Below are 23,584 nucleotides of genomic sequence, written 5' to 3'. Positions count from 1 at the left end.
CACTCGCCCCTGTCTCTCCTCTTTCTCCCTTGTCTCTCTCCACTCTCCCCTGTCTCTCCTCTCTCTCCCTTGTCTCTCTCTATCTCCCCTGTCTCTCTCCACTCTCCCCTGTCTCTCTCTATCTCTCCTGTCTCTCTCCACTCTCCCCTGTCTCTCTCCACTCTCCCCTGTCTCTCTCTATCTCCCCTGTCTCTCTCCACTCTCCCCTGTCTCTCTCCACTCTCCCCTGTCTCTCTCCACTCTCCCTGTCCCTCTCACTCTCCCCTGTCTCTCTCCACTCTCCCCTGTCTCTCTCCACTCTCCCTGTCCCTCTCACTCTCCCCTGTCTCTCTCACTCTCCCTGTCCCTCTTCAGGTTTTGCTCAGGGAGTCAGATGAAACAGAGCCTGAGGGAGAACAAATGGGATATTTAGTTTCGGCTTGATGACGCCATTTAGCCATTAACTATCTCCAGTGAATGTATACCCCCTGAACACTCCCCAGCCTCTGTCTACCATTCATATTCTACCTCCCTCCCCCTCTCGCTCTTTCCCACCCTCTCTCTCTCTCTCCTCGCTCTCTCTCTCACTCACACACACACACACACATACACACACAGAAACATAGCCCACTCTCTCTCCACTAGATTTTAAACAGACCACAGAGAATGAGAAGATAAACACACAGGCAGGAAGGACTGACCAGAGAGAGAGAGAGGGAAAGAGAGAGAGAGAGAGAGCATCCAGTGCTCACACTTTCTGCTTTTATTGAGAGGAGAGAAACTACAGATCACAACTCCAATCTCTCATCAGTTGCAAGAAGTCCTTCACGCTGTTGTTTTAACCCTGCCGCCTAATTTTTCCTCGCATTGCTGCCTGCTTTTATGAAGAGGGAACTTGCTATTATATCTGGGATATACTTACGTGACACTTTTTTTTTCCTCTTGGTCACTTTTTTTTTTTTTTGAATTATCGAACGCATGAGTTGTTTTTTTTTCGGTTTGCGTGAATTGAACCGGGGCGCGTTCGGCTCTCCCCGAGGTGTCGTCAGTGCTGGGATGCTCTGTGTGGAATGACAGCCGAGCCGCCCGGATTGCCCGCACACGTGGGACGCTTTTAAGAGCCCTCTCCGCCAGGCTGAAGGTGAAGTGAAAGGAAAGGTTTCTGTCGAGCGAGCCGAGAACGCGTCTCCAGTCCAGTGGCAATGGGTCTCTCCACGTTCAGAGGTAAGCACAAAGCCAGCGCTTGAAGGGTCAGGATGGGGTGGGGGGGGGGAGTTCACCAGGGGAATGGTTTTACCTGTCCTTTCTCACGCGGTGTCCCACGCTTTGCTCTGTATGTCTCTAAACCCTGTTGAAAGGACAGTGATCTTGCCGCGATGACAGTTCGACCACAGATGGACCTCGCATCCTGTAACTCACGAACATTGCAACGTGACTTGATTATGAGATAATTAGGAGGAAATGCAATAGCACAATGACACAAGGGCATCATATGTGTGTGCATAGGTGTGTGCATATTTCAACATTTTCATTTGCCAATAATCTGGAAATCTGATTCGATTGGTTCCCAGCAGGCTTATGCAGAGTAACTTCCTGAGGGAGATGGGTCCAGTGCCATGCATTAGAGACTTCTGTCATCTGGGACTCTTTACTCTTGCACTTTGATTGTCCTTCTTTCATTGGATGGCAGGATGTGGGATACTGCTCTACCCCCCCCCCCCCCCCCCCCCCCCCCCCATTATCATTCCTCTGTGTGCCTCTACTTTCTTCTTTCCAACATTTTTTTAATTTTCCTGTTTTGAACTTCCTCTTTTTCTTAGTCTTTTTTTTTGCCTTTGCTCTGTCTGCTTTCAGCTCTTTTCCCCTCTTCCCGCGTTCCTTTCCTCCTTTCTCCCGGACTCTCTCTCTCTCCCTGTCCACAGTGTCTATTTCAGTCCATCCTGGGGGTCGGATTCAGCACATCCGGAATCTCATACAGTTTATTGTCATTCAATCCCTCAGTGCTCCCAGCGGTGCCTGGAGTCCTGCCCTGGGTCCCACTGCCTGACAGCTTATGTCCTATGAGGGAAGCGTTCTGTTTGGGTCATCCTTAGCTCCCCTACACCCCACCCCCCCACCCCCACCACCCCCCTACCTCCCTCCTGAGGGTGACTGTGCCCCTCTACCCCCCAGCACCAGAATGAGGCTATATAGCCTATGTCCTGCTGATAAAGGCCACCTCCTCTTGCTCCATGGCTTTGGGAAGCTGTGCTCACACATAAAGGATTCATTTGTGGGCAATGCCCCCACAGAGAAGAAGAAGGAAAAAAAAACCAACAAAACGGCTGCCTGACCCCACCAAGAAAGAAAAGAAGAAACAACTGGAAGAAGGAGAGAGAGTGAGAGAGAGAGAGTGAGGGGGAGATATGAAGGAGAGGGCTGGAGAGAGAGAGAGAGAGAAAAAAGAAATGGATATCTCTAATGACAGTTGACCTGTAGGAAGCCAGAGCCCTGATGACTGGGGAGTGGTAGTGGACTTTTATCAGCAATAACATCAGAGACAGGGATGTGAAGGGGTCACTGACACGGGAGGTTTAAAATAGCTCGACATTATGATGTCATCATCCGCGCCAAGCCCCGAAGATCCTTTAAAAGCGATATACCACAGCACTGAACCGACAGCTGCTCTGGCAATACCAAAAAACTAGCATCTTTCAAAAGACCTCTCCGAAATATTTTCAATGGGACGGGGGACAGTTGCATTCTACAACGAGACAGCTTGTGTCATCCATCAACGGACAAAAAACACGACATTTCCTGCCTCCCCTCATATTTTTTTTTTCCACCCATCTTTCGTTCGCGATACTTTTTTTTTTTGTTTTGTCTTACCCGTTGTTTCTGCTCCGGCTCTGGGTTTTGAATTTCCCAGAGCCAGTAAAGTGTGTGGCGTTATGAATAATATGCGCTCCTCATCCTGTTCCCCCTGCTTCCAGATTGGGTTACTCTGCCCGAGGATGTGTGCAAGGTAAGTGGCGCAGAAGCCTCGGGGCCGGGGGCCGAGAGGCATGGCGCAGTCAGCAATAATACTCCCTGGGCGGGAGAGGCTGTCTTCAGGTTACCCCCACGGCAGGATGGCTGGGTAAACACAGGCCCCCTTTTTGACAGCGCGGCCCCTCCCGTTCCTCTCCCCGTCCCGTCCTGCGCAGGGTTGCGGCAGGCTCCCGCTCGGGACCGGAGCGGACCGGCCCCTCGGTGGGTTCAGACCGCTGAACCTGCGTTCGGGTAGGAGGCATCGGGCCTTCCGGGGACACTGCTGAAGATTTTCGGAGGGGGGGAGAGAGAGCGAAAGACAGCTAACCGAGGAACAGGAGAAAGAGGGGGGAAAATAGCATCACCTGAGAGGCGATCATGCCAGCTTCCTGACCCCCTTATTTTAACGAATTTCCGAAATTTAGGCAGGGTTCTGTGTGACTACAAAGGTGGGCAGGCACAGAACGCATCCCGGAAATGCAAACAGCGTGTATCCCGTCGCTGCGTTTGGAAACAGCCTAAAAAGAGCAGCTGTCAGAGCAGACAGCGATCAGAGCAGACTTTAACCTTCCTGTTGAACTTGACCCACTGCTGATTATGTCCAATCCTTTTCCACCACGCAAAGTATATCAGGTGCATCCGCATGCTTTACAGAGGCCGCTGAAATGGCAACGTGTTTCTGCCACCTTGGTTGCCTTGCCCCAAATGAGGCGTGCTCTTGTGAACTCCAGGACAGCTGCCCAGGCAGTTTTGATAGATGAAGTGCTCTGGGACTCGTGGGGATATGCAGTCTGATGTCAGAACCCCCGCTGTAGCACTGGAGTGTTGGATATTGATCTTTTCGCACCCTGTGTGTGTGTGTGTGTCTATGTGTGTGTGTGTGTGTGTGTGTGTGTGTGTGTGGGTGTGTGTGCGTGCGTGCGCATTGTGATGGTGTTGATGGGATGCTGGTGTGTGTGTGGTGGGGGGGAGGGGGGGGGGGGGTGGACTGCAGTGGAGATGCCCTCTACATTTCACTTTACAAGCCTGTCAGTGCACTTAATGGATCAGAGTGGATCTCTCACGGATAGGGGTGCTTTGGATAATTGCACGGGACTTCCCAAACACACACACAGGCCGGTAATACCATCATCACCCATAATGCACGGCATCAGCATCACTTCAGGGTGAAGAGATGGACCCAAAAACCGGGCAACTCATCAAATATGAGTTGCAAAATTTAAGTCACCTTGGATCAGGTGCTTGCACAGTACCTCAGTAACAGTGCCTACATAACTTGGAGTAAACATACGGCCGTCTGAAGATGTTAATAATCTTGGCAAGCTCATGATCTAGCCCAAAACTCATAGAAGGCAATGATAAATCAATGGAATTAATGTGCAACATCTCCGGACACCTCATCTGAAAGTGTGGTGTTACTGTATCACTTTGAAATGTAGGCTGGATAATGAGAGGCAGAATTAAATATATCATCATTTTATTGTGAGGCAAAGTGAATGTTTGCCCTGCCATGTGACACATCAGCGATGGAGACGGTGCTGAGATCAGCAGAAAAAAAACGGACCAAAGGAAGAAGTTGAATTGCCCCGCCTCTATCCTCGGTACCCCTTGGATGCTCCTTCACCTCAGAATTGCTATTTGGACCGTCCGCGAGGCGGTCCGGATCCGTGCTCCAGACGATTACTTGATGACTTCATGGAAAATAAACAGCATCCTTTCTTTTTCTCCCCCCCCCCCCCCGCCCCCCCCCCCCCTTAACAATTAGATGGGCAGATATGCCTGGGACATGGGAGCTGCAGGATATGATGAGATTACTTTCCAGGACTTCCTTTGCCCTGTGTTTTTTCCTCCTGCTCGTAATTTATAAATGTATCTAATGCTTCCTGCTGAGGCCTTCTTATCTCCACTTTATGGCCGGGGATGGTATCTTACCTTTGTGAGAGCATGCCAGCCTCCTGCCAGCGATGCAGCTGAGAGAGACCCAGACTGCATGCGGATGAGGCAGACAGTAGCATCACCTAATTGCTGCTCCTTTGTATAGATTTCCGTTCGGAGTTACGTCGGCCGCCACCTTCCCCTCCCACCTTATCCCTCTATCTGGGCTGCCTCGAATGCTTTCCCATTTGTCCTAATTACACCCCGCAAAATGGCGGCCCCCTTGACATCCCTGCCCCCCGCCCCTAACATTCTGAGAACGTGCGTTTTAGCATTGCCAACGTCGGGTATCAGGAAAGGGCTGGGTGAAAAACTATACACCGAGCCTTTGTTCGGGATGATGGCTAATTATACACGGTAGCTTGCAACAGGATACTGATGTTTTCCTCATCCCTCTCCCTGCATTCCATGTTCGATGTTTCATGCTTTTGTGGCCTTCTGTCCTTTTCAGGTCCCAACACAGAAAAGCTCACTGACTTGCGGCTAACGGCCTCTCTTTTCACTCACTAAAAATGTTTATCAATTTTGGTAAAGATGATTAACTTCAATGGCTTTGACAGCACGCTCAATTGATATTGAAGTGTACTCTGTATAGTTCTGTCAATTCATTACTGTTTAATTCTGTTAACATATTTCAGGGGTGCAAGTAATAGGATTATTCAAATAGCTGTATTGACCACTGGCTAATTAAATATGTCAAATGATAATCCCCTCGTTGGTAGTGTTAATATCTATGCCCAACAAATCTGAATTAATGGAATGCATCAAAGTGAAAGTATTGACAGACTCAGACCTTAAAACCCAGGAATTCTGCTAAAGTAAACTCTCCCCCTTTAGTGAGTTCTCTGTGTCAGTTCTAGATATTTTTTTATTTCCTGCCCTGACGCAACTCAGGATATTGAATATTTTATTAAATCAGAGTGGAGTCGTAAGGTCACGGGTGGGAGCGTTGCTGTGTGTTCATAACCTGAGAGGATTGGGAAGTGACGGTACGGGTCTCTGTGTGTTCTTCCTTTTTGGGTTTCAGGTTTCTCTGATGTGCCCTGAACGGAGTGCGCCCCCCACCCCGGCCCCTCCCTCAGCGCCTCCCTCCGCAGGATGGATCTGGCACCCTCCCGCAGGGCGGACCCTGACGGGCTGGACCTCCAGCAGGTGCCGGTCCTGTCCATCGACCAAATCCGGGCCATCAGGGCCAGCAACGACTACGTGGAGCGGCCGGCGGTGCCGCCGGAGCCCGCCGCCGCCGCCCCCGCCGCCCAGCCGGGCCTCTTCCTGGCCCACGATGAGCGCCACGCCCAGCTCCCGCGCAGCCAGAGCCACCACCAACACGCCCACCTGGCGCACCTGAGCCGCTCCAGCACGGTCAGCTCCATGTCACGGAGCAGTGCCGCCTCCGACCAGAGACTGCTGGCCGGCCTCACCCCGTCGCACTCCGGCCTGCTCCCCGTGGTGCGCAGCCAGCCCAAGGGCGAGCTGAAGCCCGACAGACTGGGGAAGGGCCCCGCCGAGGCCGAGGATTTCGGGCGGCACCTCTTCATCTGCGAGCGCTGCGGCCGCTGCAAGTGCCGGGAGTGCGGCGCCCCCCGGAGCCTGCCGTCCTGCTGGGTGTGCGAGCAGCGCTGCCTCTGCTCGGCCGAGAGCGTGGTGGAGAACGGCACCTGCCTCTGCTGCGTCAAGGGCCTCTTCTACCACTGCTCCGCCGACGACGAAGACAACTGCGCCGACCGGCCCTGCTCGTGCGGGCCCGGCCGCGCCTGCGCCCGCTGGGGCACAATGGCGCTCATGTCCCTCTGCCTGCCCTGCCTCTGCTGCTACCCGCCCGCCAAGCTGTGCCTCGCCGCCTGCCAGCGCGGGTACGACCGGGCCGCCCGGCCCGGCTGCCGCTGCAGCAACACCAACACCGTCTGCCGCAAGATCTCCGCCTCCAACCCCGCGCCCTTCCCAAAGTCTCTGGAGAAGCCCGTATGACAGAAAGGACACCCCCCCCCTCCCACCACCACCGCTCCGAGCCCTTGCAACATTCCCCCCCCCAAGGAGGGACCAAAAGCTTTGGATGTCAAGACTGACGCTGACGCAGCCACGCCCCACAACCCCCTACACAACAAACTGCCACCCACCGAACCAGGCAAAACTGTGCCATTTCCTGGAAGTGATGCCCCCAATGGTTTCTCTTTAGCCAACTTTATTTATTTATTTTAACTTCGTTCAGCAAGGCTAACAGACCAGATCATGTGTCACTAACAGCGAGGGAGCAAGTAGCCTCCCTCAAACGTATTGGTCAGCAGTGAATCTGCTGTTTCTGTCAGGCGAGTGTGGTCATGGTTCTGGTAAGGGCTAGGTGGGTGCGGGGGACTGATGGATGGACAGACTGCCGGTAAACCATCTGCTGTAAACTCCCACGGATCCCAGTAGAGTAGAGAAATTGGGGTGCCTCATTTTTTTTTGCCTGGCGTTGATACAGATGCACACCCGGGAGATCAGCCAAATTGATTCTGAAAGTGGGAAAAGCGCAGTGAATGGAGTTACAAGGCTTGTTTGATATGGAGAGCACTGTGACAGAGGCTTGCCTGGCCCCAGACTCCTGGGATGGGGACCGTCTGAGCCGCGGCTTCCTCCAAAAGGACCAATGAGAGCCACGCGAGCACAAGCGGCGGTCTCAGACCTTCCCGACCTGCACTTCCTGTTATTTATAGAGGAGCAGATTCAAAGACAGAGTGCCTGGTCAGGTTTCTGCTCTCGCCAGCCAGACGCCAGCTTTCAGCCGCTAACGTCCTTGCCCCCCCGCCCCCCCATACCCCCCCCCTTCCTCTCGCACAGTGGTCCGTCCTGGGACAGCGCTCTTAAGGGGGTCTGAGTGGAAGAGAGGAGATTCTCTGGCAGCGGGCTGTGAAAGCAAAGGGGACCAAAAACAGGCCGAATTTAACGTACATTCCCAGGGAGGAGGGATAGCCACTGGAGAGTCTCTCTTTTTACGAGGTTACTTACAAAACAGAGTCAAAGCAAAATCTCTGGGAGACTTTGGAATGGAGGTGGCCGTGAAGTTTGAGACCAGTGGACTTCCGCATGCTCTTCCCCTCCTCTGGTGGCTCTAAGCTTTTCTGTTTAGCAGGATATAAGCTGAATGAATGGATGTATATCCATGGTAGGTGTCTGGGTGGGGTGGGGGGGTGGGAGGTTGGAGGGGAGGGGGGGCTGGTGGCACAATCTGGTTGTCTGATGCACTGATGAACATGAACACGCAGTGTCAGCTGTGCATATATTAATTTCCATGCACAGTAATCCTGTTTATTAGAATTACTTTGATATATTTTTGTATGTAAATAGGATTATTATGGTATTGTTATTTTTATTCTACATTTTTTTTCTTATTATTCCAATGATTATTGAGATTTACCCTGAGTCTGAAGCCTGATCGATATTTTTTAGCCAGAAACTGCTTTGGTGGGGGGTGGGGGTGGGGGGTGGGGGGTGGGGGGTGGGGGGGGGGGGGGTGCTCTGAAAGGAAATGCATCACCCAGTCTTTAAAAAAAAATCCAGTGAGCCTCTCCATGACAAGTAGTCATCTTCATCATCATCGTTGTCTTCATCATCAGTCATGGTCGTGACCGGCATTCAGAAACAGAGGCCTTCAGATGCATCAGCTCGACGGCCTCTGTCTGAATGCGTATCCATGCATAACCTACAGTGGTGATGACCCCCCCCCTCAACCCCCTGCCCCCCTGGTAACACTTCCTCCCACTGTGCAACCCTTGGAGCCTCTCTCCTGTATACCCCCCCCCCCCATTGCCCATAGTGTCACAGAGAGGGAAGGGGCTCAGTTTATTGGTACATGCATTTTACAGGAATGCTTATCTGGTGCTGTATGCAGGCTGTAGATTAACCACTATCAGTTTTCCTGTTGTACTAGTATGTATTGCTTTGGTACAAATGGCATCTTGTACGTTGTAAAAGAATTTAAGGAGTATATATATATATATAAATATATATAAATATATAAAATTCTATATAAATGAATATATGAATATAAATTTTACACTTATTTTTTCCGTTACTGATGTTGACAAGTCACAGATATTTATTTAAATTGTTACAATGAAAGAGAAGAAGTATTTATTTATTGGTGAGGAAATTGTGATGATATTTGGCTTTTGGTTTGAATTTTGTTTTTGTTTGTTCATTTCTGTTTTTGTTTCTGTTTTTTTCTGTGGAGAGATTATGGTGGTCATGGCCCTCCTGGCTACAGATCCTAATAAAGGGTGCTTTCAAATCGGCCTGTGCTTCCTCGGCCACTTCCTGGCTCCGGTTTGAGTGAGAATGAGTGTGGATGGGATGGGATGGGGCGGCTCTGGAGGTGCACTGAATCCCAGTCAGAGTTCCAACAGAGTACCAGACTACCATGACCTTGCTTGGCAGTGCATGGTACATTATATGTCTTTACATGATATGATTGTCATTTACCAGATGATTTTATTCAGAGCGACATACATACAGTAGGTTACAATTTTATCCATTTATACCGCCGGATGTTTACTGAGGCAATTGTGGGTTAAGCCAAGGGTACAATAGCAGCGCCCTAGTGGGGAATCGAACCAGCAACCTTTTGATTACGAGCCCTGCTGCTTACCACTACACCGCACTGCTGTCCCACTTTATCTTTCAGGTGCTCCTTGGTTTTAAGCCTGTGTGGTTGCTCTAAGCAGAGCTGCCTTACAGGATGGCAGTGTAACATAGTGGTCAGGAGCAGGACAGGATTCCACACTGGGGTGTTGCTGCTGTACCCTTGGGCAAGGTACTTAACCCAGAATTGCCTCAGTAAATATCCAGCTGTATATAAATGGGTAACATGTAAAAAACTGTAACCTATGTAAGTCACTCTGAATAAGAGTGTCTGCGAAATACCAATAATAATAATGCAATAATGCCTTGTTCTCGGTACGGGCGTGGGTTATGTGTCAGCGGTGGAGTGAGTGCTGTGTGGGGCTGTGTGCGGTAATGGAATGCGGTGTCCGTGTGAGTGAGGGGTGTTGGGCGCTGTGTTGGGGAGTGGCGCGGCGCACAGGGCGTGCCCGGCACGGGGTGCTTGCTGTGTCTGGAGGAGCAGGGCTTTTGTCTGTGGCTGATTATGCCGCTCCCACTCTGCAGCCTGTTTGGTCTATAAATAAGTAATCAAGACCAGGTCGCCCTAATGGCTTCTGAGACGAGCAAATGCAGATGCAGTGTGTGTGTGTGTGTGTGTGTGTGTGTGTGTGTGTGTGTGTGTGTGTGAATGTGCATGTGTGCATGTGTATATGTATGTGTGCGGGTGTGTGTGTGTGTGTGTGTGTGTGTGTGTGTGTGTGAGAATGTGCATGTATGCATGTGTATATGTATGTGTATGTGTGTGTGTGTGTGTGTGTGTATGTGTCTGTGTGTGTGATCACAGAAAAGGCACATTAAACCAGAGAGCTGAGTCTCCTCTTTCGCTCGCATTCCCCCGGAACCCTTTTCCCCTCGGCCCACTCAGCCAGCAGGAGACAGACACGCATGAAGTGCAAACGCCAGCCTACCCTCGCGCTCCTCTTCAGGGGAGCTGCTCCAGATCAGTCACTTGTGTTTGTTTGGAGTGCATGTGTGTCTGCGAGATCAATAATGTAGGCCCATTCCACATAAGAGCCGTCGCCGCCTCCACCCCCACACCCTCCCCCAGTTCATGTGTCTGCATGTCATATCTGTGGCCTACCAACTTCACAGGCTGAGGAAAACATGGCTCCTTTACTGACATATGTACACTGTCAGTCACTGTCATACATCACCAGTAAAAAAGACCTTTAAAATAGTAGCAAAGAACAATACTTATTAACTGTTGTTACTTTAGTTAGTATTAATAGTTGAGTTTTTTTTTTCTATGTGAGTATTGAAGCTTTTTCTTGTCTTTTTCTCAACGAAAGATGTTGCTATTTGACACAGAGGCTGGAGGACAAATTCTGGAGTCCCACTCCTTCAATTTCTAACCTTTCATCCTTTAGACAATAGAGGGGGAGGATAGGGGTTGGGGGGTATCCCCTTCCTCTCGACCCCTCTGCCCTCATTGCCTTGTGCATCTATTTGGCCCTTGTCATTTCTCACAGGCAGTATCCAGGGCAGCCCCGTGTCAGTGTCAAGACCCCTCTGTATGGTAGGAACAATGCAACCTGTCAGTCAAACCCCATAAGCCTGTCAATCAGCCTGAGGGCCATTCAGCAGCAGACCCCCCCCCCTGTTGAAGCTCACCCAGAGCAGGGCTACAAATCGCCCCATCTCATCACCTTTTATCTTTGTCAGCTCTTTCACTTATTTCATGTGTTGCATTGAACACATAACTGTTGTAAGGCAGTGTGGCGTAGCAGTAAGGAGCAGGGCACGTAACTGAAAGATTGCTGGTTTGACTCCCCACTAGGGCACTGACATTGTACCCTCAATTTCTTAGTTCTTAACCCTCAATTATCTCAGTAGATATCGAGCTAAATATAAAACTGATATAACTAATATAAAACTTTAGAGATAAAACTTTAACCTATGTAAGTTGCTCTGGATAAGAGCGTCTGCTAAATGACAGTAATGTGATGTAAGCTGGCATGAAACGCACATCAAAACATAAGTTTTCCCCGAGACAGAGATGACTAATATTTGTAATGCTGATTGTTAAAGGCTGTGTGGCTGGCCTCACATCTGCAGGGGATTTAGGTCCGTTAGAGCCATGGCACGATCTGCCAGACCAATACCCTTTTGCAATCCTTAAATCCTAAAAACTGAGGATCGAGACTGTACCCCTTTGATTTTGCTGTGAGCCAGATGAGCAGGTCTCTGCCTGTGAGAGATGGTGCTGTGATGTACGGAGAAGCTGGCAGACCTGTACCCCTGGTTGAGACCTGCTTCAGAGCCGGCGTCGCTGGCCTACGTGTCGACTCGAGGGCCCGGGAGGAAGCCGAGGACTGCTGATGACCGAAGATGTCGTGGAGCGCTAGGCGCCGGGACGGGCCCTTCAACAAGAGTCCAGACACATGCTGGGTGGGGAGCGGGTTGGGCCGCCGCACAGACAGGTCTCCTACGTGCCGAAAAGCAGCAAACCACAGAGAAAACCCCAGGAAGCTTCATTCTCGGCAGGTTGCGGTTTGCTTAGGGTTATTACGTCTGTGTTCGATGTACGTGACTGTGTGCAAGTTTAAAACTACGACTTTCATTCATTCATCCATCATGGAAGGGGTAATAGGCCAGAAGTGTCACTACAGTATGCAGTATCGCCCTGTGCACACAATGGCCAGTAGACGATAGGAAGCTGAAGAGAGATAGAGGAGTTCCTCAGTGAACAACTGCTCTCCTTCAATAAATCTCTTAGCTGGAGTAAGTGCACCGCAGAGACAGAGGGCGGGATGGTTCTGTTGGAGCAGCAGGGAGGAGGAGGGGAGACAGTACTGGTCCTTGTGTTGGGCGAGAGAGATTTCCACAGACTGCGGGAGAGAGAACAGCGTACGAGTTGGGCCCATGTCTGACGGAGGACCGGTTAATCGGGCCATTAAGCGGGGACAGCTGGAGGAGAGGCTGGTGGGAATGGTTCCCAAAGTTCAGGGGTCATGAGCCAGAGAGGCAGAGCGGTTGGGCTCCCTTGTTTTCGGGCTACGAATCTGAGGAATGCCACGTTTGGTTAACCTCCTGTTCTGCTTCACTTCTGTTTTCTCTCTCCCTCTCTCTGCCTGCTGCATGTACCCCCTCCAAATGCCTACACATTCCTCCTCTTTGTCAGAACCCGCCATCAACATTCTTTTAAAAATACTGAACCTCTTTATCTGTGCAGTCTCTGACTGAAGGAAATGTAGAGGCCCTTCCTGAAGCTACTCAGATACACACACACACACACACACACACACCCATATCATCTGCATCTGTACAGCTTTGTCTTGCATTTAGTAAAAAAACCATTGTATTCATCAAAATCTTTTATAAATGCAGTAGCAGTTTTCCTTATTGTTAAAAGTTCTACTGAAAGTATAAATGAAATAAATGAATGTAGTTTCTTCTGATAACCTCAGTTTAAGCACAGACACTCACACATACTTATATATGTGTATTTATATGTATATATAAGGAATCATAAATCAAAATAACCAAGCAAACAAGCAACCAGAAGGCAGCCAAACATTCAAACAATCTATTTGCATATCGATTTCTTCTCTCCCTGTCTGCAGATCTGTTCCCAGCAGGCCTATGCATACTGTAATTCCTACGCAGCCAATGCCAAAGGGAACCCTTTTCCGCTTCACTGTGTGTTGAGCTGCAGTGTTTGCGCGCCCCACGATGGTATGGTATAGTTCAGTGCGGTTCACACAAAGTTGCCAAACAATGAGAATAATCCCCGTTATTTCGGAGACCAGAGCCCCACGCTGCATCGCCATTAAAGGACATTTCTGCGTGTGTGCGTGTGTGTGTGTGAAAGAGAGAGAGAAGAGAGTGAGAGAAAGGCTGCATGTGTCCTCACAGATGTTCTCGATTGTGGTGATCCAATATCCTCTGGTCTTCCGGAAAAAAAAAATTGACTGTTCCTCTGGGATTTGGAGCAAGATTCTCACAGTGATGAGGCTGGAGTACGTCCTCAATGTGTTCGCCTGCATTCTTTTCCTTTCTTCTGGGTCATGTGTGTTTGGACTCCTGCCATTCCTACAAATACTGCCGTGGGGGCAGTTTTGTGCGGTGATCAGCAAGCATTGTATAACTGTGTTCCTTAAGTTTTGTGCTGTTGTGTAGTCAAAATGTTTACGTTCTTGGAGCACAGACAGGCCTGTGTGTGTTTTTGTGTGTGTGCATTTGTGTGTATGCATGTGCACGTATGTGTGTGCGTATTCATGTGTGTTAATATGTGTGTGTGTATGTCTGTGCATTTGTGTATTATGTGTGTATGTAAATGCGCACGCACGAGCTTGACCGTGTATGTGCACTGTGTGTGTGTATGTATGTGTGTCCTTAGAGTGTATATGTGTGTGTATATGTGTCCTTTATGTGTGTGTGTGCACTCCTGTGTATGTTTGTAGTGTGGACTTGTCCTTTTTGTGTATGAGTGTGTGTGAGTGTGTGCGTGTGCATGCGTGCGTGCGTGTGTGTGTGTGTATGTATGTGTGTCCTTTGAGTGTATATGTGTGTGTATATGTGTTGTGTATATGTGTCCTTTATGTGTGTGTGTGCACTCCTGTGTATGTTTGTAGTGTGGACTTGTCCTTTTTGTGTATGAGTGTGTGTGAGTGTGTGCGTGTGCATGCGTGCGTGTGTGTTTGTGTGCGTGCGTGTGTGCGTATGTGTGTATGCGTGTGTATGCGTGTGTGTGTTTGAGTGTGCATGTGTGTGTGTGTGTGTGTGTGTGTGCGCATGCGTGTGTGCGTGTGTGTGCGTGCGTGTGTGCGTGTGTGTGTGTGTGTGTGTGTGTATATATATGTGTGTGTGTGTGTGTGTGTGTGTGTATGAGTGTGTATGCGCGTGTATCTGAACTCTAATCCTGAGTGGGCTGCAGACAGGAGACGGGAAATGCTGCTGCATTCTCTGCATTTTTCGAAATGTTCCAAATTGCTGAGTGCATCGATTTGACCGGACACTGTCTGACCTGGGAGTGCGGGGAGCCATTCACATCAGCAATGGGTGAAGCCAGTGCTTTCTTGTCCTTGATCCCCTTATCCTTGCATGCGTGTACATGCAGTATGGAAACCTGAGCCGATGGGTCTCATGCACCTACATAATAACGGTTAGACCTTGAAGCTGCAGGGCCGTGCTGTGCTTTCAGTTAAAAAAGGGAACAAAATGAACAAAAAAGCATTTCAGGTGAAATTAGGGAAACCAATTAAAATAAATGTCATTTAATAATTGTTTCCCTATCTAAGATAAAGAGAGCAAACATTCAGGTCTTAGTATGGGAGGTGAACAAGATTAAACCAATCCAATTTTGCCAAGTAGGCAGGGCGACCTTTCAGACATGCACTGTATTTGTGCAATCCTCCATGTGAACTAGCACAAATACACACAAGATGAGTTTTTAATGGAGCAAAATGTTTTTTTTTTCTGAAATACAGTGCAGTGACCATTCTATGAATAAAAGGCATTGAAATTAATTATTTAGAGCCCTCTCTTTCAATAATTCCAAAAGTACCCATCCCCCGGCTCCCCTACCACACATACACACACATATACACACACACACACAGACACATATACACACAAACACACAGGATGGTGGTTTGTGTTAGCTAAGTGCTTTTCAGTTGTTTTGCAAGTCAGCAGCAGGCATCGTGTTGAGAGAAAGAGGGAGCCGGTTAGATAGACCCCTCCACATAAGAATAATCATTGATCACAGTACAGTAATCCTTCACGCATTACATTATTGGCATTTAGGGGACATGCTTATCCAGAGCAACTTACACAGGTTATAATTTTTACATGTTATCCATTTATATATTATTTACTGAGGCAATTCTGGGTTAAGTACCTTGCCCAAGGGTACAACAGCAGTGCCCTAGTGGGGAATGGAACCAGCAACCTTTCGGTTACAAGGCCTGTTCCTTAGCATTATCCTATACTGCCACCCCTTCACACACAGTGGAGGTCCTAATAAGTGCCAGGCCAGTTCCCTTTGTGAGGGTCCTGAGTCTTGTTGCTTGTGAGATACATGTGTAGAGATTTCCAATTCTTTCCCTGTCTAGACTGCCACACAATGTTGGCAAAACCAGAGCTGGAGACCATAGACCAAGAAGGATTATAAAAGCTCAATCAGTCCAAGCATTACTACAACAAGGTGCTGTTCGGTTCAAGGCAGGTATATGGATTCAGTATGGTGTTTGATGTGACACAATGTTTCTGTCAAAGCTGCTGAGGTTTCCAAGGTTGTCTCATCACATTATTGGCAGGTCCACTTCTGAATTACGGTGATACAGTTGTCACGACGTGAATTCAAATTCGCAGCTTCTTGGTGGTCCATCCGGAGAGCTGATCCTTGATCCTTGATCATTCATCAGCTATCAACCCTGAGAAGCCCCTTCTGAAACATGGCAGGCCTTTTGTTGAATCCCAGAAGGGAAGTTCAGACTCACATCTCACCTGGATTCTCTTGTCTATGTCAGTCTTCATTCTCAGTGCCCAGTAACCGCCCCCCCCCCCCCCCCCCCACTCCCCCCCCCCCCCCCCCCCCCCCCCCCCCCCCCCCCCCCCCCCCCCCCCCCCCCCCAAGAGCCGCTGTAAGCAGGAAAGCAGACCCCCCTCCAGGAAGAGCGTCAGCATCCGAACCGAGGAGGAGGAACTCGGAAAGAACACGCTTGATGTCAGCGGCGGCGTATTTTAGGAAAAGCGCAGACAAAGGCCGGGTATATTTAGCAGCGACCAGGAAGCAGGATGAGAGAAGGTTAGAGGTGCGACGGAGGCCTCCTGGCTTTCCCACAGTCGGGGCCGGAAACGGGGGGCCCGACAGAGCCCTCCTCCATCACAGGGACCTCTGGGGAGGGAGGTGGGGTCACCAGTTTTGGGACCGAGTTGGCTCAGGGGTAGGAAAGAGGCTCACTCCCCCCCCCCACTTCCCTGTCCTCTTGGAGCAGCCTGCTGCAGGCAGTTCCCATACGACCGAGGGAAAGAGGGCCGCGTGGGAGAGGCAGAGAGCACTGCCACTGGGCCCTCGGAGACGGGAAATCCAAAAGTGTGTCCTCTTGCAAAACTGCTTTCGATGAGAAGACTAGAAAAAAACTATCATAAAAATGCATCAGAAAATAATATGGCATCCTGCCCCTTGTTTATTTTTTTTCCAGAGAACTGAGATGAACTTCAAACTAAGCAAATTTCTGAGTCACTGAGAGAATGCAAAATATCTTCTCTGAATTAAAGGAAAAATGGGAATATAATACATGAGTGAATCAACTATCTATACACAAAAACAGCTACTGAACTGTGGTTTAGGACAGGGTTTAGTTTAATACTCAACTGAAAATCTGTTATTTGTGCTGTTACAAAGCATTCTCTCCTGTCAGATGGTGTATGAAGCATACCGGTTGGTCTGAGAGCTCCTGGAACGCATATGTAAAATCGTTTATTTATATAGGTTCTTAACTCTGAGTATTACTGTGCACATGTGGAAATTGGCGATTCTACCACCACATGCAAAGTAAACTGGCAGTTGTTTCAGTTTATAGAATATCATCTTTTTAGGAGTTGACACAACTTTTTACAATGTATAGAGAGAGCGCAACGAGTAACAACAGTTACTATTTACGTTTGGACCATATTGAAGCCAAACTACTTTTTATGCTTCCCATGGGAACTTGCAAACTTAAATCAGTGGAGTACAGACCAGTGCAGATACTACCCTGTCAGGAGAGACGAAAGCAGCCTATGTCTCCCTCTTGTGGAGATATGAAGAATTTCGGGAGTGTTACTTGAACAACAAGGAAAAAAAAAAAACTAAGATGTAGTAAAAGCAGGTAAGTGGGTACCTCTTTCGTATCTCTTTCGAAACCTCCCCGGTATACTAATAAACGCTTTCACCTATTGTGAAAATGCGACATATGTGAAGTATATGAAATATTAATATATACGGCCTTGAGTCAAAATCTGACAGCAAATGCTGAGATGTTCAGACGCAATATAGATTTCTGGTGTTTATCCATGTTTGCACAACTAGAACGAACAACCGGAAATGGACAGAAAACCCCATAAATGCTCTTTTTTCCCCCCATAAGCCTCTGCATTACCATGGTCTGTTAGCAGTAATGTCTTTCGTAAGCACTGGCACCTCCAAGATCACACACAGGCTTTGTTAGTATTGTGGTAAAAAAGTCAGCAACAAACTGCGGCGGCCAGTGAATGCGTTTAAATGAGCTACTCGACAAGTTTCGGCAAACGCTTTCACTTTCAGCTGATAAGCAGAGAATGACAACAAAATTTGAACTTTTATTCCAATTTATAAATGTGCCAGAATTGCATGCCACATCATCCTTTAATTTACATACCTCTGTCCCAGTTTGGCACCATTTAGAAATATTTCACTGCACAACGTTGTTCATCCTCGTATTGACTTTAATCTGAGGGAGTAATTTTAACTTCATTCTGTTCTCCCCTTTTATTTGTAAATAGGTTTGGCTGAGCACTCAGTGGAAGCCGAATGGGAGCCAGATGGAGTAAGTGCTAAGGTACAACTCTATTTTTCTTTGTGCTGCTTCTACCATTCACCAAAGATATGAATTATGCAGTAACATTCCAGTTTACAGCACGGCCAGTAAGGCACTCGTGCAATCATCATGCTTTTAGTGAGTCCAGTCGTAATAATAAGAATAACCACAAGAGGGCAGTATTGTAGCATTTTTTTTCTTGGGTGACTTTCAGATGCTTGGACCTTGTGCAAAAGGCAAAAGGCAGCAATCTTGATTTTTGTGAATGCATTTTAGAGGGTAGGTGTGGTGTGGACGCATAATATATTGGACAGTGCAGGTGTTTATGCAAATTTAACTGTAAACAAATACTTTGAACAACAGAAATGGACGTCTTTCAGTGTGTGTGGATATGTGTACGGGTACACGCCTGTACATGGACATGCAATGAGTTATGACCCTCAAAAAGTTTTGCCAGGGCGTCATCCATCAGATCAACATCTGTGTAAACTTGTGCTGCACTTTTTCAGACAGGATTCGTCGGCAAGCTCTAAAACTAGGCCTGAACATGACAAGACAAGGCGGTGTTCAGCATCATTTGGCCTAATGCCTTAGGTTGTACTGCATTTGCCAGAGTGTCTCTTGTAATTGCAAAGCAGAGAGGCTTCATTCTGCTTCTTTTCCATAGCCAGGCTGGAATCACAGAGACCATTTGTGAGAGCTCAGCTCAGACAAACGGCACCGTTTGCCGCTGCGCTTTTCACCAGCCTCTCTGTCGCGGGGTCAGAGCTGGAGCCCGATCAATAAGCAGCGCTGTGGGAGGCTTACTGTCATCCATACAGTGTGTGAGATCAGCTGTTGAGAGTGACAGGTTGTGATACTCTGGGTAGGGCAGAGGGGGAAAATTCACAGGGCGGTTAATGAAAGCGGAGAGAGGGGACAGCGCTGGGACGAGGCGGGGGGGGGGGGTGGCTGTCTGGACCAGCAGGCCAAGGGTGCCGTCTGTGAGGGGTCTCTGGAGACGCGAGGAGACCGATGGGTCAATACAGTGTTCGGAGCAGGGGCGGGCGCCGGGGGACTCCGCCGCCTCCTCGAATTTGTGAGCGGTCGTCTCTTGCTGTCCCACCCCGTCAAGAGCTGGCTTGTCACTCGCCAGTCACTGTTCCTTCTTTTTTTTCCAGAACGCTGTAGGTCACCGCTGAAGTAAAACGGACAAGTGAAAAGCAAAAAGATCCCGAGGAAGTTGGGACAGAGCAGATGTTTGTGTGAGTTGCCCTCACCAATCATTACCCCCCACCACCCCGTCGCGCACCCCCACCCCTACCTCCGTGTCTAACCAGCCTCATTACACTGTCTCTCCTGGACTGGCATACTTACCCCTCACTGATGTTGGGGATCTATGTAACACGTTCTGCACGAAACACAGGCCGGTTCACTGCAGTGCTCTAAGACTCTCACAGTCCTTCTCGCATCTGCGCCTTTTAAGAAATGAGATCTGAAGTCATACAACTGCATGCACATGGCTTGGAAGTACCACGCTTTCCAGACTTGCTAACTTTATGTTGAAGGGAAAAGATTGCTGGGAGAACTTCATGAAAAATGTATGGGAGGACTCCTCACCTTGACCTCATGAAGTAACAGTACAGAGAGATTGTAGGACTGGTCCGAGGGCTTCCACTATGCTATGTGTTCTTACTGCTTTTCACGGTCAAGGCTTTCTCCCATAATTCACAAAGACGCAATATTCACTTTGTTTAACCACTCATTTGCTCCTTTTCCATATCCCTTTGCATTTTGCAGGGCAATTCATGTTTAATTTAGCCCACCAGATCCAAAAAGATTTGTTTACAGTTTGAGAGGCCAAACACCAGTCATTAATTTCCAACCAATATGTTTTCAATTTAAAGATTATAATGACTTTTTACCTCTTTCTCATTTTTTTTCGTAAACTTTAATCACCTGTAATTGTTGTCATTTTAATGTCCTCAATAATGAAATATCAATCATATTTTTAAGAGTACAGACAGACTATGAATGGTACTTAATCCCTTGCTATGTGATTTAGTCTTAAATTTTTATGAGAAAATGAAAGTGTTATTGACTTACATTTTATTTTTATTTCAAGTTGAAAAAAAATATAAAACATTCTGTAAATAACAAAGAAGCAACACTTAGTTATTAAATTTGTTATGAACCTCTTCAGCCTCAGAATACCTGAGATTTGGACATTTATAATGGATTCTGCAATTTTGAATTGCTTAATTTTGAATTGTTAATATGGCAATATATTTTTTATTAAGAGAATTACTTTAAGTATTACGGGGTCCATTTAAGCAAATGCAAGCTACATGTCTACATTCTAGAAATCCATTAGAAGTAAAGTCAAAATATAAAATATCAAAATATAAAATATACATTTGGAAGTACATTATACATACAATCACATATCCCTACTAACACATGCAAATATGTTCAAATTCACATCACACTTCACAGAATTTTCTCTAGCTTGCTCTGTAGACATAACTTCATGCTCTAAACATCTGCCACCAGCTCAACACACAGCTTGTCTGCATGGTTTTTGTAGCACCTTGATTCTAATATCTTTGTTTTCAAAAATCCAAGATTGTAATCCCTGATGGGTATTATACACTTATTTAAACCATACATTGTTTTGCAAGTGGTAACATCATGAATTATACTTGGTTTTGATGATTTCCCCTTTGCATTGCTGGCTTGTCCCATCTGCATACACTGATACAGTTGACAGATTGCCTCTTCCAGACCACTTCGCAAAGGTCTAATAACACTTCTGTGGCATGTTGCATTCTGGGACTTGTAGTACCACCTGAATTAGATCATAGACCATCAGATGCATGCACAGTATTAGAATCGTGAATCGTGGGCTGTGTTTGATAGGGCTAACAAAATGCAGCTATCGCCAAGTTTTATGAAGATCAAACCACAGTGCCTGAGTTTCTACCCCTGCATATCAATGCCTTTGTATGCATTCTCACTGTGCTGTGTGTGGTATGTTGATCACAGTATATAGATGTCTGCTGATAACAGATAAGACCTTTTTTCTGAGTTATACTGGAGTTACTTAGGATAAGGTGGCCCAGAGTTGCCTTGCACACTGAGGGTTGCAATGCCCTTGCTTTGCCATTAATTTGCCATTAATATTACGAGCCGTAATTTGCACTGCTTTGGATATTATTAATTTAAAGTACATTTTTAGCAATGCCAGATCCTTATAGATTTACCTAAGCCTCTTGTAATAGTGGGGCAAATCCTAGTGATAGGACATGCTGGGTGGTGCAATATAGCATAAACAAGAGGGAGATCAGGGACAGCCCCTGGGGCCCTTTGATAATCAAACATACACCTCTAATTTACTCATGTACGGAATCTTTAGCTCCTGTTTGTTCTTTTCTTTTAATTCATCCCATATGACATTTAAGCCTCTGGGCATTTTTTTTGTTTGTTTTTTGGCAGTGCACTCACGTACTGAATATATAGTCCACTTTGGGCAGATGTAGTACAGTTGCAGCCATGCCATGAACTGGCTGCGGATCTATCAATCAACTGTGTTTTGTTATTGCTTGTCCTTGGTTTTTTCAAGTGCAAAGAGGCTTGAATGCAAAATAAATATCCATTTCCCATTAGTCCACCGTGGACAGCGACTGTTTATTCACCGTGGCGGTTCGTAGACGTGTGGCGCTGACTTCCGGATGATTTATGCTTTGATAAATGCATCAATCCTTTACATTTAACTTCCCCCTTTTTTGACTGTTTGTATGTGGCTGCATACTGTAAGAGAGATTTGCAGAAGACAGCAGAACAATGATTCCCTTTTCTGTTTTTTTTTTGGAGTGTGTATGTCTGCCGGTACACAATCACAAAGCCTCTACCGCAGGACATGGGGTCTATAGTGAATTTGAGGGAGCATTTAATAAGAAAACCACAGAGACGGAGGATATGGGAGAATGAGTGAACGTAATAAAGAGGTGCCTGAAAGATAATATCAGAAAGATTTATTTATTTTCTGTGGAGGGGGGTGGGGGGTGAGAAATTGTTGGGGGAGTTTAGTATAGAGGTATAAAGGGAGTTCAAGGCCAATAAATTTAGAAAGCACAAAAGTCTGAGTTAAAAAGGCTTTTTTATTAATCCTCAAAATGAATTAGATTTTTGGTGAGAAATAGTTGATTTTTCTTTTTTTTTTCTTTCTTTTCCTCCTTATTTTTCAACAGATGTAGAAATGATTGAAATCCCAACTGGCCTCATTATAGAAATTCTCCTGGCACTGAGGGAGGGCTTAAGGTCTTAAAGTAACGATTCAGACATGATTTGTATTAAAGCCAACAATCTCCCTCGCTGGAAAATCAAATTACTGAAAGCTGAAGGAAAAAAGGAAGAGATATCACAAAAATATAATTGTTTCTGACTCTGTAAATCATAGTAAAGATCATAAGCAAAGAACTGGAGAGGCACAAGAAAAGTTTATTACTATTATTATGTTCATTCTTGAAGGAAGCCCAGCTGTGTAGTCACACATGGTTAGTGCGCACGGTCACAGAGACATGAAGGTTCAGTGTGTCACAATCCCCTGGCTGAAATGCCTATTCTCTTTCTCATCCATTTTAACTTAGTTGTTTCAGCTCTTAACACTTTAAAAAGAGTTTTGTCAAAGAAAAAGTTGAAAAATGACTGCTAGACACAATTTCAGCAGTTTTTTTTTTTTAAATAAATTACTTACATCTTACATACAAGGAGAGGCGCATTTTTTAAGTGATTCTGAACATGGGCTTCAATTCTTTGACTTTGCAGTTTGGCATTAACTGTGACTACGTGATACTTCTCTGCTGCCTTCATAAAATGTTACATCTTTAAAATGAAATGACATGCAAGTGACAAAAAACACTCCCTTGATAAAACACATTTGTCTTTCACAACAAGCTGTAAAGCATAAGGGCTGTAAATGGTTTTAGGTAGTCAAGAATGGAGAAGCACAACCATGTGGCGAGCACAATTTATTTTTGTTACATATTAATTGCCTGGATTCAAACTCAAAAATCTGTCTGAAATTAGTTTTCCTCTATTTTTTATTTCAGTGAGGAAGATTGACATCACACACAAATGTTTGGACTGAACGTTAAACACACGTGACATGCTACTTCTCAGTGGCGAGACCCATATTTGATCAAAAAGAGAAAAAAAAAAGCGCAGTTCACAGGCAGACGGATGAATGTGGGAGGAGGAAACGCTGGTGTTCATTCCCGCACCCGCTGCAGAACGAGCCCCTGGCCAGAGAAGGATTCTGGGGGTAAACTGGTATAATCTGATTTGAGAGGAAAACATTAAAAGCAAACAAATCAATTCAAAGAGAGCAGGCCCCACTTTACGGCCCTGGCTGAGCAAAGCCGAACATGCTCGCACCTCAGGAGCCTCCCCTAATCTCCCTGTTGCTGAACACCATCAAAAACCAGGTCTCGACCAATACGTTTCTCCGATTTCTCTCCCTCACCCCCTTTGCCCTCCCC

At 47.1% G+C, this 23,584-nt stretch overlaps 1 protein-coding gene across 1 annotated transcript; it reads left to right on the top strand.

Annotated features, from left to right (window-relative positions):
* The first annotated feature begins 610 nt into the window (after window positions 1–610).
* Window positions 611–7,718, top strand: LOC118775160 (protein sprouty homolog 3). The gene is made up of 2 exons (XM_036524911.1): window positions 611–1,203; window positions 5,951–7,718. Exon 2 carries the CDS (start codon window positions 6,022–6,024, stop codon window positions 6,889–6,891), a length of 870 nt encoding a protein of 289 aa, XP_036380804.1. The 5' UTR covers window positions 611–1,203; window positions 5,951–6,021; the 3' UTR covers window positions 6,892–7,718.
* The last annotated feature ends 15,866 nt before the right edge of the window (window positions 7,719–23,584 follow it).

The sequence above is a fragment of the Megalops cyprinoides genome, chromosome 3 (genome assembly GCF_013368585.1).
Source record: "Megalops cyprinoides isolate fMegCyp1 chromosome 3, fMegCyp1.pri, whole genome shotgun sequence".
Lineage (NCBI taxonomy): Eukaryota > Metazoa > Chordata > Actinopteri > Elopiformes > Megalopidae > Megalops > Megalops cyprinoides.
Note: the sequence above shows the minus strand (reverse complement) of the source record. Positions and strands in the feature narration are given on the sequence as shown.